A 16,886-nucleotide genomic window follows, 5' to 3' on the forward strand; every position below is an offset into this window, starting at 1 on the left:
CACACTGGTGAGAACACAGCCCTGAGTTTCCAAAATATAAAACCATTACTTGCATGTTCTCTCACAGAGCCTGTAAAAGCATCAAGGAAACTGTCCATGCTGCAGTCCTTCACGAGCAGACATTTTCTAAATGCTCATCCTGTTGCATATTTAGACCCACAGAAAAAGGGCATTTAACCACTTTCACAAGGCATTTCCTGCATGGCTGTTTCACTGCTGCTTCTGCTGACACTCCCAATGAACAGTCACTCCTACTGCCCAGCAGTGCTTGCCCTCCCACCCATGCAGCTAAAAGGAACCAAGGAAACATCTTAGGCAAGGCAGAAGCATTTAGAAATATACCTCATCTTTATTCAGCTCTCCCTAAAATCCCTCCTTCAACTTCTTCTTCATGAACTTGGCTGTACAATGTTTTTAGACAGAACAGCACCTGAAGTACAACAGCTTTGCAACACTCCTTCAAGAGGAAATTCTATCATCTGTGGGCCAAGTATTCAGCACTGAAGCACGTCAGCATCTGCCTATGAAAAGCTCTGCCTGCAGCAGCCTCCCACTGAACAGAAAGAACTGCAGCCCACCTCCTCAGTTCTGGGAGCAAACCACCACCAAGCTAGTCAGGACTTCTCTCTAGCTGTCTGAAAGCAAACTGGAGCTGCTCATCCCACACCATCCATCATGGCTGGAAATGGACCAGAGACCAGGGTTTTTGTCAGCCAACCAAGCACGGTGCATGAGTCCATTAACACACAGACTGTGTGCCTCCACTGTTTAATCAAGTCCTATAAATTGGCTGCTTTCCCTTACAAAGCTTCTGAATGCAGGCCTTGGAGTTAAACACCAGCAGAAGTTACAGCATTCCCAAATCCAATCTTGCAGAAACCAAGCCATAAAATCACCAAAGCTATAGGATGTGGTACAATTCACCTCCTTCAGCCACGGACCAGTAAAACTTCTTTCAGTTTTCTCAAGAACCACCTGCAAGCTGCCTCATGCCTACCTATCTTACCTGTTCGTAGGGCTGTCTTACAGTATTTTTTAAAGATAGAATTAAAATTTCACCTGCTCAGGAATGCAGGAGGAAAACAAAAATGCAAGCAAAAAAATCTTTAAACATCTTACTATCTGTTCCTAAGGCTGAACACACTTGATAATACAGTACAAATATACAGCTGTAAGGTGGTTTTGTCTTTGAAAGAGTCACCAGAAGGAACAGAGGTAGATTATCCATGGTACTGTCCCAACACAATACTCCACCAGTAGGGCAGGAGCCACTAGAACCACACTGATCAATATGGGAGGTAGGGGCTGAAAGGAGCAGACTTCTCCTCATCTTGGGAGTTCTCACAAGTTCTCCTTATACATCTGGGTGAGGTTAATGAAAAATTTGTTTTACACACTCCTATGAGTCCTCTGCTGAACCATCAGTATCCACTGAAGTGTGTATGAAGGCAGACACAGGATGAGTGCTCCTATCTACCTACAGAGCCAAATACAGAGTCAGTATTGCTAAAATCATTTACAAATAATTTACCAGCCATGCTGCTTATCATCTCATTCATCTTCTGTACTGCTAAGTAGAAAAGGGCCCAGATCCACTTTTGTGTTTAAGGTATACTCCACAGAACTTAATTCTACCATGCCTTTGAGACCAAGGATAAACAAAGCCCTGGAAGGAGATCTGAAGGTAACACTGTGTGTGTTTGTATGAACAATATGGAATGCATGAGATTCATGACCTCAAGAAAACATCCACTTTACAGCTCAGGCAATGTGGAAACTCTGCATTTTCCTTTGAAGAGCCTTCAGAAACATAAGAAATAGATTACCAGGTGAGTAAATTGCAGAATAGCACTGCACACACTGAAAAGTGCCTTTCCTCGAAGAGAAGGAAGAGCTTTACACCCCTGTAAAAAAGAGGCAGGGGGAAGACAAGAGCTGCCAGGGAAGACACAGCAGAACTGCAAATGTCAACACCAAAATGAACAGGGAAGTTAACTTAGGATCAGTGATGGCTTTTCAGCTAGTGGATCTGCTGCAGTATTTCAGGAACCACAAAGTCACTGAAACTCTCATCCTCCTTGTACAATTTGGGACAATTACCAGGCTACATAGATAACTATAAAAGACACATTATGAGCAAGCACAAGTTTCTTCTTTTTTTGGTTATGACCAGGATTATAAAAAAAGCATTCCTGAATTGTGTTCTGATCTTTTTTTTTTTTTTCCTAGAAATGAATAGAAAAATCCTGTGTAAAACAGCAAGTCTCAATTCTTGGTCACTGTTCTTCTGTATCACTAAAAACATCCACAAAAACTAGAACAAAAAAGCTTTAACAGCATCTGCAACTGAAAGGGTTAGTGGCACTCTGGAAACTCCTCTCTGCCATTACCCTTATGCCAGTTACTCACACAGCACCTTTTCATAGTATCTTTCCTTAGAAAATAATTTCATTGTGGGAGTCAAAAAAAACAAAAACAAAACCTGGTCCTTTGGGCAGGAAAGAAATGCAGACTGTTTCACTGCTCAATTCCTTCTTACTGCTCTGAACTGCATTAGGGAATTCCCTCTTCCCAACACCCGTGACAAACACTGCATCTCATCTTCCAGTAAAAAATAAGCTGCTACAAGAGCAACTGCAAAACCTGGATACACCACACCCTAAATGAGGGAAAAGAATGGAGGTTGAAGCTTACTCCAGGTTAAGGAAGAGGCTACGTGTCTAGGAGGTGAACAGCATCAAACATGCACTGGAAGCAGGTAGCTCTCCTCCTCTGCTGGAGAGAAAAAAAGGGAGAGGGGGTATGAAAATCCTCTCCTCCCAAAGAAGGTTAAAAGAGTTTGCAACATTCTCTACTCTCTGATCTCCATTATTTTATAATGTCTCAAACTAAGGCAGAACACCAACCATTATTGTTTTGCTCTGGAGCAGCTGCACTGGCAGTCCAATGCAGATGTGTTACCTACCTAGCAATGGAAGTAAAACAGGGTAGTTGTAAGGCATCACAAAGAGGTTTACACAGGTTAAAGTAGTGCTTGCTTTTAAATACCCAAACGGGTGGCCGAGCTCGCTGTATTTTCCACTGCTACTCACAAATACCTGACAAAGAATAAGAGAGAGCACTGTATTAGAATGAAGAATGTGAATAATAGTAAACATGGGGCATTTAAAAATTCAAATCAATCTGAATCCAACTGCATTAAGATAGTAAATTATCAAGCACAGACAAATCTGAACACATCAGGGTGAGAACAGACCTACACTCCCCAGTCACCAAACTGAGACATGCAACATTGAGTGTACACCCAGTAAGTGTGGAAATGCTCTTCACAGAGTAATCTTTACTGCTTTACTGAAACTACTGTGAAGTGATGTCCTGAAGAATTTTTGAAATTATTTAAAACAGGTTAGGGACATCTGTTGAAGGAATGTTAAATAAACAAGCTATTTGAAATTAGTCTTCTGACTCAAAAATAGCACAACTAATGTTTACAACACTGATGAAAAGAAATGCAAAACGTTTTTAAGCACAGAAATTAAACAAAACAAACAACCACTCAAGAAATGTCTTGACTGTGCCTACTACCAACATTCTTAAAATTGACTTTATTTTTTTAAGTGCACATATATGAGGGTTTTAACCCTGAAAAGCATTACATGTAAACAATATTTCAACAGGATAAAAATGGTAGATGTTCTTAACTGAGGCAAGCAAAATAACCCACATCTAAGTCAAAAATAGTTTTCCTAGAAAAAAATAAACCTTGCAGCAAAATAGCAAGTGGCTTTCCTCTGTTTTTTCAGGGCATAAGAAACTGGGTTTGTTGCATGGTTTCTATGACAATGAGCCTATTTCTCTGATTTGTAAGGGTCTGATGTGTAGCTGGGAGAAGAAAAGCAGTTTTTGAAAAACAGCAGAGTAATTTTAGTAACTCAGGCAAATAATGTCCCTAATAGAATACAAAGGACATTTTTTAAATTAGTTTTTTTAAAGAAACATTATTTTTTCTTCTGAATATGCCTGTCATATTTTCAAGTAAGCTGTAGCATTTATTAGGGATACAGACACCCCCAAATTCACCTTTCCAAAAAAAGTATAATACTAAGCATACTGCTGGTGTACACATTAGGCTAATATTTAAAAGAACTCCACCAAGAAGGGAGCCTCATTTTAGAGACTACACAGAAACTTATAAAAAAAAAATTACAAAAGTATCACGTGACAAAGGATTTCAGCAACAGAACTTCAACCTCTTCAAGGCCAATCTAGTCAACAGGATCAACAGCTTCCATTCAATTCCCATTAGCAGCCTCAACCATCTAGTAAAAATGATCTGCAGCTGTTCATTAGGTAACATGATGGAAACTAGTGCTGGGTTTCCCCTGTAAGCAAATGGAAGCCCGCAGAGAATTTCAATTTCGCCAAAAATGGAACCTGGGGGGCATATTTCTTAGCAAAATGAGATGGACCTAGAAAGAGAATTAAATGAGATTACAAAGCCTGTGGAGGGAAAACTCAATTCTGACTCCTAATAATTCTCTTAGAAAGGAGGTAAGTGAAACCTTGACATGTTTCTTCTCATCTGCTGCAGAGTTTGAACCAGACCCCAATTCTCCAGGCTTGCAAAGACTGAAGTATGCATTATATTTCTAGAATCAGTACTGATTACCCGTGATATTTCTAGAATCAAATCAAGGGCAAGTACCTGCCAGCAGGTATGGGGAGACTTTCGTTCCAAGATGTACTGGGTGAGGGGTGAAGGCTCAAGCTCATACTTGTCAAAAGGAAGCTTGTCTATGACCATGGGCTCACAATCCACACAGGAGAACCTCACCACGGGGTGAGCTGTGCGTGGAGGCTGAAAGGGGATAAAAAGGGTATCAGTTTCCACATATTTATAGCAAACAAACCAATTCTCTTAAAAATATCCATAAGCAGGTATTTCACCATCCTGTAAGTCTTAAAACACTCAGTTTCCACAGTATTCCTTTGAAGAGAATAAAATACAAGCTCGCATAACAAAACTAAAAATTTCTCTAACTGAAAAAAGTGATCACACACTGATATACTCTTCCCACCAAGAGAAAAAACATGGTTAATATGCCACTATTTATATTTAAAAGCCTCCTTCAAGTCATTTGAGCTACAATACAGACAGGCTTAAAGGAGACTTCAACTCTTCTTCCCGTCTTGAAGTCCACAGGAAAACAGATGGGAGAGGGCACTCAATTCACAAAGAACTCTCTACAAATCTCTCTCCTTTTTTTTTTTCCCCTCTTTAATCAGGAGGTGGGAGCAAGGAGAATGGACAGACAGTACCTTGTGCACTTGCGAAGTGCAGGAACAGAACATGCCTAACAAAAGAGAGATGTTTAGATAGGCTAGTAAGGCATGCCAAATGTATGATCATTTCAGTAAGAAAAGGAGAAATTAATACTGTTTTCTCCTCATTTTCTGCAGGGAGTAGCTCTTCTCTTTCAGTTTTAATTCTTCCTGCTAGTGAAAGAGTCCACACATGAAGTAATACTAAGGAAAAAAACCATGGTTGATCTTCTTTCAAAAATAAATACTCCTTTTTCCACGTTAATGAATTTTATAAAGCTTTGATCAGAACTTAATAGACTCACTATAATTTGTGCTACATGAAATAGCTTCAATTGAACTTACAGTTCAATTTTTTTCAACCTTTTAAAACCAGTCAGCAAATTAACTAACCATACACATGGAAGTGAACTTTCTGGATACAAGAAATGGCAGAGGTTACAGTATCCACATTAGATTGTACTATTCTGTTAACCTTTTAAAGCAAAGTCACATCATATTATAAACAGAGAAAGTAAGAACTACTCTATCCATTATTTATTTCCAGTCTGTTCAACTATTAGTATAGAATCCTTTTTTCAGTTCTTATTTTACTTACCAGTGTTGGTGAATTCTGGTCAGGCCAAAAAGACTCTGGGATTGGCCAATGCCCCACAGGAACACCCGTTTTAGGGTTAGGCCGTACATAAATGAGCTTATGACAACTATGCCACGGCTGAGAAGCAAATGAATTGATGGGCCTGGATGAATCAATAAGTCCATCTAAAATTTAAACAAAGCAAAATAACAAAAAGAAAATGAAAAGCTACATGCATGCATTTGTCTGCTAGCAAAATATCTGTATTTTTGTAGCAAGTACGGCATTTCATTACTCTTCTTCCAAAGACATTCAGATCTTTACATCAGAGGCTGAAATAACCTATGCATCCAGGTGTATCACAGAATCATCTGAGAAACAATTACAATATTCGCCCTGATCTCCCTTCTGCTCCTGTGGCACAGCCATTACACAGTGAGTGCAGCAAGGCATACTCACGTATTATGGAAAATGTATTTGCTTAAGCTCAGTGTCTGACACAGCTCCCACAGGCAGCACCAAGCTACTGCTGCTGATTCTGCTTCACCTGAAAGGCTGAGAATTGGCATTTTCATTTTTACAAGGTTAGCAGCGCTCACTGACTGATTCTGCCACACATGAAGACTCAAAGAGGAGCAAAGTTACTTGGAGAAGTTGGATCCATCTTGCAGGAGGCAGCTTTTGCCACGTTTTTAATTACAATAATTCACAGATCACTTAAACCCCACAGCCCAAGTTTAGGGGCTGCAAAGGCCAGCCTTCCCTACCAGCCCACCAGCAGAGACACTCCTGCATGCTGAGGATAAAGACCTTTGTAGCACTACGGATGTAACCAGCAGTTTTCAAAGACTGCTCTTCAAAGCAAACAGCACAGCAGAGATCACCCACTTAACCAATCGTCCTTGTTTTAAAAAGATTTTACATTACTAGTTTTCCTTGCTTTAAAGAATTAGCCAGTAATACTGTGGAAACCATGTTTCAGTGACACATCAGTTTGGTTTCTCTGCATTATAAAAACAGTGATTATTACAGCTTGGGTAAATCCTATTGTATTTCTCTCTAGTTTAGGACTTTCTCAATTTCCATAGAAAAGAAAAGTCTTGACATTTTTATACATTCATATCCACAGTCCATCACCATTCAAATGTGACAGAAATGAAGGTAAGAATACCCCCAAATTTCACAAGTCATTCTGCCACACAGGAGAGAACATTTGGGCCACCAGAGACATTTGGGAATTTGTTGCTGTGCTGTCCAGCACAGCATTATAGGAAAGCCTTCTTTAAATAAGCAAAAGAAGAAATCAAACATAGAAAAAACTGATTCCAGAATGAAAGCAGGAATAAAGCTGGCTTTGCTAGAATGTTCAGGTGATGCTAAAAGCTATTATGTTTTCTGATATTCCAGGATCCTAACTTCCTAAACTGGTCAGCCCTCTCCTCTTCCTTTAAGCCATGAACTTCTGTAAATCTGAAGAACTGCTTCACATTTGGAGTGCACTTTGCTCTTTTCCTCTCATGCACTTGACTCAAGGGAGCAAAGTAACTCTTTGTTCTTTGCACAGTTTTTCACTCACAGCTAAGAACATTCACCTGCATCCTACTGATCTGTGATCATTTAGCAGAATGAAAATCTACAGAAAATTAAGCATTGAGACTGCTTTAGAGATGTTTAAGTGTTTAAATACACTACTGCTCGATTTAATTATTTTAAGTACAGTCCTGACAACACTGTAATTCAAACTTAAATGCTTTCTGCAAACACTCACTTTCCTCAGCCATCCAAAAAGGTAAAAAGAGTGACACAGAGCCAGCCAGCAGTAGATGATCCATACAAGCATGTGCAGACATATGGCATCATTTAACTTAGCAAGGATCAAACTAACACTTGTAAAAGGTGTCTCCTGTACACTACAGGGAGAAGCTGGCAGGAAGGACATGGAAGACACTTAAGGACATCTACACACAAACAAAACGTTTTGTCTTAAACATTAGGAACAGGGAAAAAAAAACCAATCACTGTACCTTCTCCAATAGGAGCTGGGTCTGGTCCTGACTTCTCAAAGTTAATAACAACTCCACTTTGGACTTTTTGAACTAAAGATTCTAAACACTGATTCAACATTCTTTGTGTCCGGACACAGTACGAACGACCTGTGCAAGAGAGAAATTACATGGGGAAACAGAAAAGCAAATTTTGAGTAATCTTACTTAAGGAAGATGTTTTATTACCTAAGTCACACTGCCAAGGCTTGCAATTTTATCCAAAATAACAGGAACAAACTCTGTACAAGTTTATGCAAAAGGCAAAGTACTTTGCAGATGCAATACAACCAAGAAAAAGCACCAAACCCCCACAACCTGCTGAGATTTTGTTACTAAAAAGAGACCATTAAGGCTTCAACAGCCTGGACCAAGGCCAAATTTATAGAGGTCCTTAGGAAGGCTTCATTTCACCAAGACTATGTAATCTATCTGCTTTTGTCTACCCAAACCTCCTCCTCCCACACAACAATTTCTCCAAGCACCAATTAAAAAAAAATCTAATCAACATATCAAGCAATAGGATCCAGAATTAATTTTTTAAAGATTAAATTTAGCTTATCAGCCCTGCAGCAGAATTAACATCTCACTAATAGCAGTCCTGCTCAATTCAACACTTAAATAACAAAAAATTAAAAAAAAAAACCTCATGATGAGCAAAGCCAACATCCAGAATAACCAAAGAATTTTTCCAAAACCTCCTACTGCATTTAGAAAATGCTCTCACATCTAGATCTGAAACAGGAATATTGCTTTATTTTAAAGTTTTCCTGCGCTACTGAAACCCAGGAAAGCACCACATGGATTCACATGGACACAGAGTCATTCAGACAAACAAAACAGAGGTGAAGGTGAATTAAAGGAAAAGAAATATTTCAAGGCAAATGCCAAATGTGAAGCAAAGCAGAAAAGCATCCAGTTACCTCCTGTGACCTCACACATCTGTGTGATAGCAGATTCATCAGTAGGCACACTCCCAAGCTGCTCTGGCTCAGCAGATGCAGCTCCTGGCAGACGCAGCACCAGAGCAAACAGCCTTTGATCCCAGCGGAATGGTTCTTTGGTAAGTTCACTTCCAGGCAAAGGAGAATTCAATGGAAGATGAAGCTGATAAAGATTTAAGAACATTTTCCAGTATTTGACAAACCAGCTAAAAACATCATACCCGAATTCATTCATTTATCTGTAGAAGACCCAGTTTTCTCCAACCCACTAATTTATCTGAAGTTCTCATCTCAAAACCCTTACAGACTATGAATTTAGGGGCTGGGCAGTGACAGGATAGCTGGTTTCTATTCTCTATAAAAACAGGTCAACAATGAAGAAGTACAATTAGCAGGAAAAGACTGATTAATATTCATCTCAGCACAGCACCAACCTGCACAATCATAAGTTGAAAGAACTTAATGAAAGTTTACCTCCTCTTGGACTCCAGCTGTATTTGTCAGTTTGTTTCCATCTGTGATGGTAATCAAAATAGATGGCTCCAAAAAGAACGGATTCCTTCCCTACAGACAAAAAGCACAAGAATGCTAAGAGCAACCTTAACACATAGGCTGAGAGGCTTGTATTTTTGTCATTATAAAATAAACAGTAAGATAAGCAATCTTTCAAAATAATCCTGTAATTTTTAAATAGGTGTGGAACCACAGAGAACTACACAAGATGGGCTACTCCTATGTGTCTACAGTTGGGGGATTTATACTCTGCTTCTTTATACTTCAGTAAGGAAAAAAATGCCAGCATTTTCCAGGGTCTTTTCAGTAGCCATAAGAAGAAAAAATGCTTCCCAGTTCAAGCTCTTACACAGAGCTATCAAACATTAAAAAAAAGTTAAATGCAAAAAGGAGCTCGAACCACCAAAATCCCTCACCAACTATAATTAAAAAACCCACAGAAATATAGACAGAAGACACTAGATAGATTTGTTACCTGTCCATAGTTGTCTATTCCAGACACTAATCTATTGAGATTTAACAAGTCAAACGATGACCTGAGTGCCTGACCAAGGGTTGTTAGTCCTGAAGCCTGAAGGTTTTTCAGTTCATTCATGAAGGTTGCATGGTTTTCCTTCCATCCAGCCTGTTACATAAAACAAAAAAGCTTATTAGTTATTCTAGCAGCAAACTGTAATCAACTGCAAGTTGTCATTTATCTCTCTTCCCAACAAAAATTAATTATACTCCTGATTAACGGATGCACTGCACCATTTACATGCTGCACACACCTAATCCAGGTATGCACAGCTTGATGTGAAACATGGTTACACCTACAATGGGAGACTCAAGAAACACACACACTGCCAAGCACTGGAAAAACTTTGCACTACCATGAAAACTGCTGTAGAGATGATTCTGTTAATATAAGTATTTGGATTTAGCATATAAATATTTTTTAGGAGAAACTGCCAAGTTTGGAAATCAGAAATGCAGCTGCCAAAGTAACAGCAAAGGTAAAACCAAGATAAAAGCACCATAATGTCACTGTCTCTTCTGGCACATACCCATTTCCTTTTTGTCCCTTCTTACACAAATTAAGTCTGGAAGAAAAGAAAGGAGAGGCTGCAAACACCCTATTAAGAATCAAACCACTGTTTGGTGTCTCAGGGTAACAGCTTAAAATTTTGGAGGTCTTTAAAAAAGTTATTGCAGACAAAGCCTACGGATCAAAGGAACAGCAAGTAATGAGGGTGGATCAGTCCAACCAAGCAGAATGGACCCTCTGGTGAGCAGGCCCAACAGGTGTGAGTCACACAGCCTTCCCTTAAAAGTGGTTTGCTGCACAGTTGGGAAGCTATTTTAGAGAAGACCAGCTCACAGGGAATTGGTACAGGATTTTAAGATGCCTCAGCTAAAAGCATGAAAGTCCTGGATATTCCTGTAGCACTCAGCCTTGCTATTACACCATACTCTCCAAGCCACTCCTGCAGCAAGCCAGCAGTTCTTCAGCCAGGCTCACTATCATCTGGCACCAGAGACACCCCCTTCTGCTCCACCAGGAATCCCAGCTCTGCAGACATGGGGAGGATCATTTCAGACAGCCTGACTTCTGCTGGGACAACCTCTGAGCAACACATGCTCCAGGCGAAGCAGGTTCTCCTCCCTGTGCACTGGCTCAGCAGCAACCACCTGCTGGCTGTGCCAAGTTGTGCAAGAACACAAGAGGACAGGATCTTCCTGTGCTTTGTTAAGCTGCTCTATCCCATTGCCAACCTTTAGAGAACACTGAGGGCTCTGTGAATGGTCTTAGGATAGACACGTTCAAAACTGTAAAAGATGTAAGAATTGAACAGAAAGGACATGCAATGATCAACACTTCTGTTGAGTTGACAAGCCTAAGCTGGGTGGATTTCTTTTCAGAATAGAGAATTATCATAAGATGATACAACAAAAGCATTTTGGTCAAGTTTAGCTCCTTTAACCAGTTCTTCAAGCTTGAGATTAATGCAAGGGATACAAGTGAGAAAACCCTGCAATGGGACAAAGAAAGAACAGACTTTCACCAAGACTGGTTCAGCCTTATGATTAAACTGCCCTGGAAGCTCAAAAGAACCAGGTAATTCTCAATAAAACACCAACACTCACACACAGCCACAGCTTAAAATATAGCATCTCATCAGCACAGCCACAGCAACCTCCCACATCTGTGGTCAGCTCAAGGCAAAAATGAAATGCAAGCAGAGAGTCACTGTTTTAGAGTAAAAGTGACTTAGTTAATGGTACTTTTTCAGAGTGAAATAGCACCAAATCTCAACAAGATGATTTGTCTTATCGTAAAAAAGCTTCTCTTAAACAACCTTAAGTGAACAGTACCAAAATTATTTTGTCTGGATTCTATGGATCCATAAATGTAGGTGAGACTGTTCCCTTCTGTCTGGCAAAAACATCCATCAGTGAGTCCATCAGTGTTCTTGGGAACAGCCAGGCTGGAGTTCAGAAAGTGTTTTCCAGCAAAGACCATTTGCCTTATGTTGTTACTAAAGTACAGGGGGGAACAAAACATTTACAAAAGAAACATTATTCCCAGTCTACATTTCTTGATTTGAACTCCAATGAATTTAAGAGTATTCTTTATAAAATAAACAGTAAGAGTCTTCTTCACTGGTATTTGGAGATTCTGCTATTTTCCCGTTGTGAAAATGTTTGCTCAGCTTCCAGCTCTCTGTTTGATCTTGCTGCAGTGTGGTCAACTGCCTGCAAAATAAAACATGTACCATTTCCCCAGGCAGAAGCAGGGAAGCTGAAGGTACAAGGAGCAGCTGATCACCAATGCTTGGCTGTCCAAGGAAACTGTATTTCATCTTACAGCTCTCACAGGATCTTAAAAGATAAAGCCAAGGAGAACTGTACCTTTGAAATAAACAGAGTAAAATGGAAGAACTTCTCATAATGAGAACAAGAGCAGCAAATGCAAGATTTCCATATCCAGCTCTAACTAAATGTCTGATTAGTTAATGTACTCCATTGTCTATCTTATCATCCAAAAAAAAGATTCTTGAATCAAAAACACTTGAGCCAATGACAAGAAAGTCTACTTTTGTAAAATGTTTTTCTCCAGAAAAACTCAAGCCAATGTATATAATATTGAAACCTGTATTTCAGGGACAGAAACTCCAGCCCCAAAGAAGTCTGTATATTCTCCTTTCCATATATGCAGTAGGAACATTCTTAGGGCAAAACAGTCAAGTACCCCACACTGAGCAGATGCACAATGAGTTCACGTTGAAGTGACTAAATAATAATCCTTCCTAAATTTAAAATACTGCCATTAGCATTGCTTACAAAAAACCCTCTGGCTTTACTTGCCAGGATAAACAATAATGACCAAAAAAACCCCAAGCAAAACCCCACAACCTTAAAGGAGCAAACACAAACATATTCCACAAAACTACGAATCCTCTACAGGTCAGTAACCAAGAAGTCAGAACTGAATATTAGTTATTTCAGTTGTTTATGAACCAATTTGAGCAGTGAGAGTATTTGCTTCTAATCTTCAATACTACATTCCGACTCAGTCACTTTTATGCCCGGAATTTATTAATAGCAATCTGAGCAGCCTTTACCTTGCCAGTGTATTACCAGACTTTCCTTTGATAATTTATATGAACAAATAATTCTAGACTCCAAACACATACTAGAAGACTTTCAAAGATAGCTAGGAAAAAACAAGTACTAAAATCAAAAATCTCACCCTCTTTGCTTATGCCAACAACAGACAAAAATGCACTGTCATCTGGCCTTCTGCAAGCTCTGGATACCATCCTACAAACCACCCAGAGATTTGGAAGCATCACACCACCCTCCAGCTCCTGGCTTTGGCCTTGGCAAGCAAATCATGCTGACAAGAAATAACATACTTAAAAAGTAACATTTTTTTTCTGCTAGCTTAGTTTTCAGACAAATCTCTGCCCTGCTCTATATTTCACCACACATCTACAGAAATATTTCAGCTGCTTCAAGAAGCAGGTAAGGTCAAAACAGATTATTTCAGCAGCAGAAAGGCCCAGATTAACAAGAATTCAAACACCAAGGTGAAAAATCCAGCGAGGAAAAGGAGGCCTTATTTAGACCAAGCAGAATCAGGACTAACTGAACATCAAAAGAACAGAGTTCAGCAGCAAAAGAAAATCTCGGCCAGGGTCGGTAGCTGAAAAAGACCTTAAAGACTTAGGAGAAACAGAAGATTTTAGTTGCAAGAGACTAGAAAGAAAATCTTATAAAATGTTGTAGAACAAGTTAAAAAACAAAAACAAACCACCCCACCTTTATCACATGAAAGGGGGCAATATGGATGTACAAGTAAAACAGTACCAAGCTTTGAATATGTGTAAAATAGATCTTGAAACGTCAGCTACACTGGCTTATCTGTCAGGTTTACTGGTCTTACTGTAGTTTTTTACTGGTTCATTGTTGGTTTGTTCTGGCTTTGATTGGTGCTGTGCTTTTTTTCTTTTATTCTTTCCAACTATTTCTTGGCATAATTTTGTCAGCTTGTAAAAAAAAAGGGGCAGAGCCAAAGGCTGGACATTAGAGCACAAGAATTCCAGGTCCAAAGCATTTCCCAGTTTCACCAGCTTCAGGAAGTCCAGGGGACATCGTGCTTTGGAAGCTGCAAGTCTTCATCTTCAGAGCTTCTAATAAGCAATGCTATAAGACTGAACTGCACAGTTTATTGGTCATTGGATTGCTTTCAGATCTAATTCAAAAATTGCAACATTACTAAAAATAATTTACAAAAAGACAATTTGAAATCCTGAATGCCAATCATAACAGCCTGTGTAACAGTACGTACTCAATAGTTAGTCAAACATACAGATTTTTAAGAGTTCAGCTAATGTTTCCCTAGAAAGAAAACTGCATTTCAGATATTACAACTTGTTTAAAGTATTTAAGTTTCTCAATAATTCAAGCTATTATTAAATGCACCCATCTTAGGAAAACAGAATACCTTAAGACAATATGCCTGTGGCATCCTAGCTTGTCAGTGCAATCATTTGGAAAAAATAAAGAAAGAAAAAAAATCAAGCTGTTGAAATCTGAAACCACTCCTGTTATGGAATTTCCAAGTACAATAGGAAGACCGTAAAACTAGCAGAGCATTTTGGCTCCCAAATCACCAGAATGATTCATTTTTAAATTACCTTTCTGTTCACTGGTGACCGTACACATGATCACAACTCAGACCTGCTCATGTCCGAGCCAAAGTCAAGCAGGTATTTCTTTTGTACAGAAGTGAAATATGCTTTTGGACACCCTACAATTCATGGGGCTGCTTCTCAAATGCCCAAGTATCTTCACCTCTTTAAAATCTCCTGAACCCAGTCCCAGCACTGCTCAGTGGGCTCTGCAGCAGGGAATAACCTCCTATGTAGCCTTCAGCTTCTCTGCCTGAGCATTGACAACTTTGGCATAGGAGTTTTAGCAAACCAAGACTGTCTTGGTCACACCAGTTCTGCCACAATAAAACTCAGCAAACATGGAGAGGGAGAGGTACTGGTACCATGTGTCCCCTGGCCATGAAGGACAGGGTAAGGCTGCTTGTCACTACAGAGCAGCCAATGCCCATGCTACTGCCATGTGTTTGGTTTATTATTCGAAGATTTGCTAGCTAAAAATAGCACACAGAAGAAGAAAGGTACTGACTACACTACGAACAGAAAATACATTTTTATTTAACATTTTTCATTTTCCTAAAATAATTCAAAATCATATGACCTATTAATCACTACTAATTTCATCCTCACAAACATTTTTCTGTGTAAATGGGGCAGAAAAACAGCTCTAAGAGACACTGAGAGACATTGACTCCCCTCCAAATATTTATGAATGCCATTTCTGAGCAACAGAGCTCTCAGGTTTTCTATACCTTTGGCTGCAGAACTCTTCTCATTTCAGCAATTCTACTCTCTAGTTTGTTCTGTGCAACACACCAGTCCTGTCACTGCACAGCACTAAACAGCCTGTAGCAAAGAGACTCCCAAGATCAATTATTTTCTGTTCTTGGCACAGGAGAGCAGCACAGCACCCACCTCTGGTACCTGAGATCAGCAGAGCTCCAGCACAGGACACTGGCACACAGTGTGAACTGAGCTCATCGCTGGGGCAGTGCTGAGCGCAGGGAGCAGTAGGGGCACACTGCTGTCTGCTCTGAGACCTGCCTAACAAAGACCCTCCTCAGCTCTCATCTGAGGAGTATCTGAGCAGGTAACCAATTCACAAGTTTAAACTACTCCCTCGATAATCCCACAGAGCAGTCAAGTACAGTGAAGAGTCCACAAAAGCATCACTTGGTCCTCCTTACATCACAGCTAATGAGCACCAGGTCAGAGTTTTAAGGCTAAGTATTGTGAATAGTAAGTTAATTGTTTCTTCCTCTATTTCTGCTGCTTTTGTAGGACACTCAGACTGAAAACCATCCATCAAAAGTGCTTCTTTAAATCCAGTGGGGACTTTTTGAAAATTTATTTTTCTAAAAAGCATCTAAATTCCAGTCAAACATCACAAAAGTTTAATATACATAAAATGTCTCAGAGACCAGAGAAGCACAAACTGCTTTAAAACATACTTAGGAAAAAACAAATCCTAAAAAAAGAGGACCCTGAAGTAGATGATTCCTTTCATCCCCCACAGCTGATACAGTCTGACACCAGATTTTTACCACAAAGGTGTTAGTTTGCAGACCCTTCTAGCTCCATCCAGCTCCAGGCACCACAATTCTTCCTTTTTCTCTGAGCCACACTATGGACCTTGGTAACACAGAATCTCTCCTGCTCTCACCCACACTATTTTTCCCTACACAGCTGGACACAGTGCAAGGAAGGTGTCATGCACCTCCAGCTGTCTCCTGGCACACAAGAGCCACACTACAGCCCCTCCTGGACACTCACCACACAATGCCTGGGGAGCACCCTCCAGTTTCACTCCCCTCAAAGCAATCCAGGCTTTGCACTCTAAGGAAGGGCTGCAGTGTGAAGTGAGATGCCCAGGAGATCCCCTCCAATTGCACATTTCTGAGCTGAACTCTACTATACCTGCACCCATCAGACTAAATAATTTCTAGAGACAGATAGAACCAGTTGGTTTTCTAAAGCACATTAGTGAATGTTAACTGCATTCTAGCACAGTATGTAAGTGCCAGTTCTTATTACAGACAGTCAGCTACACAGAAAACTATTTCATCTTGTATAGAAAGTATTTCTCCATGAAACCTTAAAATAAAAACCCCAAAGAAAGCTCAAACTACACCACACAATTCCGTGTCCTTTCAAGATGACTTCACCATTAAATAAGACATAGAAACACTTTTCCTTCAAGAAGAATTCAAGATGTTTGTGTTACAAACAACTCAAATAATCTTTAAGCACAGCACCCCTGCAAAACATGAGCAGAGATGTTCTTAAGCTCCAGTTACAAAACAGGTACTGGGGCCCTTTGTTAATATCAGTG

General features: G+C 39.8%; 1 protein-coding gene across 6 annotated transcripts in view; it reads right to left on the reverse strand.

Moving 5' to 3' along the window:
- Positions 1-16,886, reverse strand: part of LOC103824496 (integrator complex subunit 6-like) — a 39,659-nt gene that overhangs the window by 11,420 nt on the left and 11,353 nt on the right. For 4 of the 6 annotated variants that reach the window (XR_003944925.2, XR_003944924.2, XM_030228728.2 and 1 more), the window contains exons 3-9: positions 9,874-10,023; positions 9,360-9,449; positions 8,865-9,048; positions 7,924-8,052; positions 5,921-6,084; positions 4,706-4,858; positions 2,966-3,098 (exon numbers count right to left, since the gene is read on the reverse strand). Coding sequence is in view for 4 of the 6 variants with exons in the window: in XM_030228728.2 (XP_030084588.1) it covers positions 2,966-3,098; positions 4,706-4,858; positions 5,921-6,084; positions 7,924-8,052; positions 8,865-9,048; positions 9,360-9,449; positions 9,874-10,023 (1,003 nt within the window). In the remaining 2 variants the exon portion in view is untranslated. Of the gene's footprint in view, positions 1-2,694; positions 2,776-2,965; positions 3,099-4,705; positions 4,859-5,920; positions 6,085-7,923; positions 8,053-8,864; positions 9,049-9,359; positions 9,450-9,873; positions 10,024-16,886 lie in introns of all 6 variants that reach the window. The other 2 variants (XM_030228730.2, XM_030228729.2) reach the window with 2 other exon arrangements.

The sequence above is a fragment of the Serinus canaria genome, chromosome 4A (genome assembly GCF_022539315.1).
Source record: "Serinus canaria isolate serCan28SL12 chromosome 4A, serCan2020, whole genome shotgun sequence".
Lineage (NCBI taxonomy): Eukaryota > Metazoa > Chordata > Aves > Passeriformes > Fringillidae > Serinus > Serinus canaria.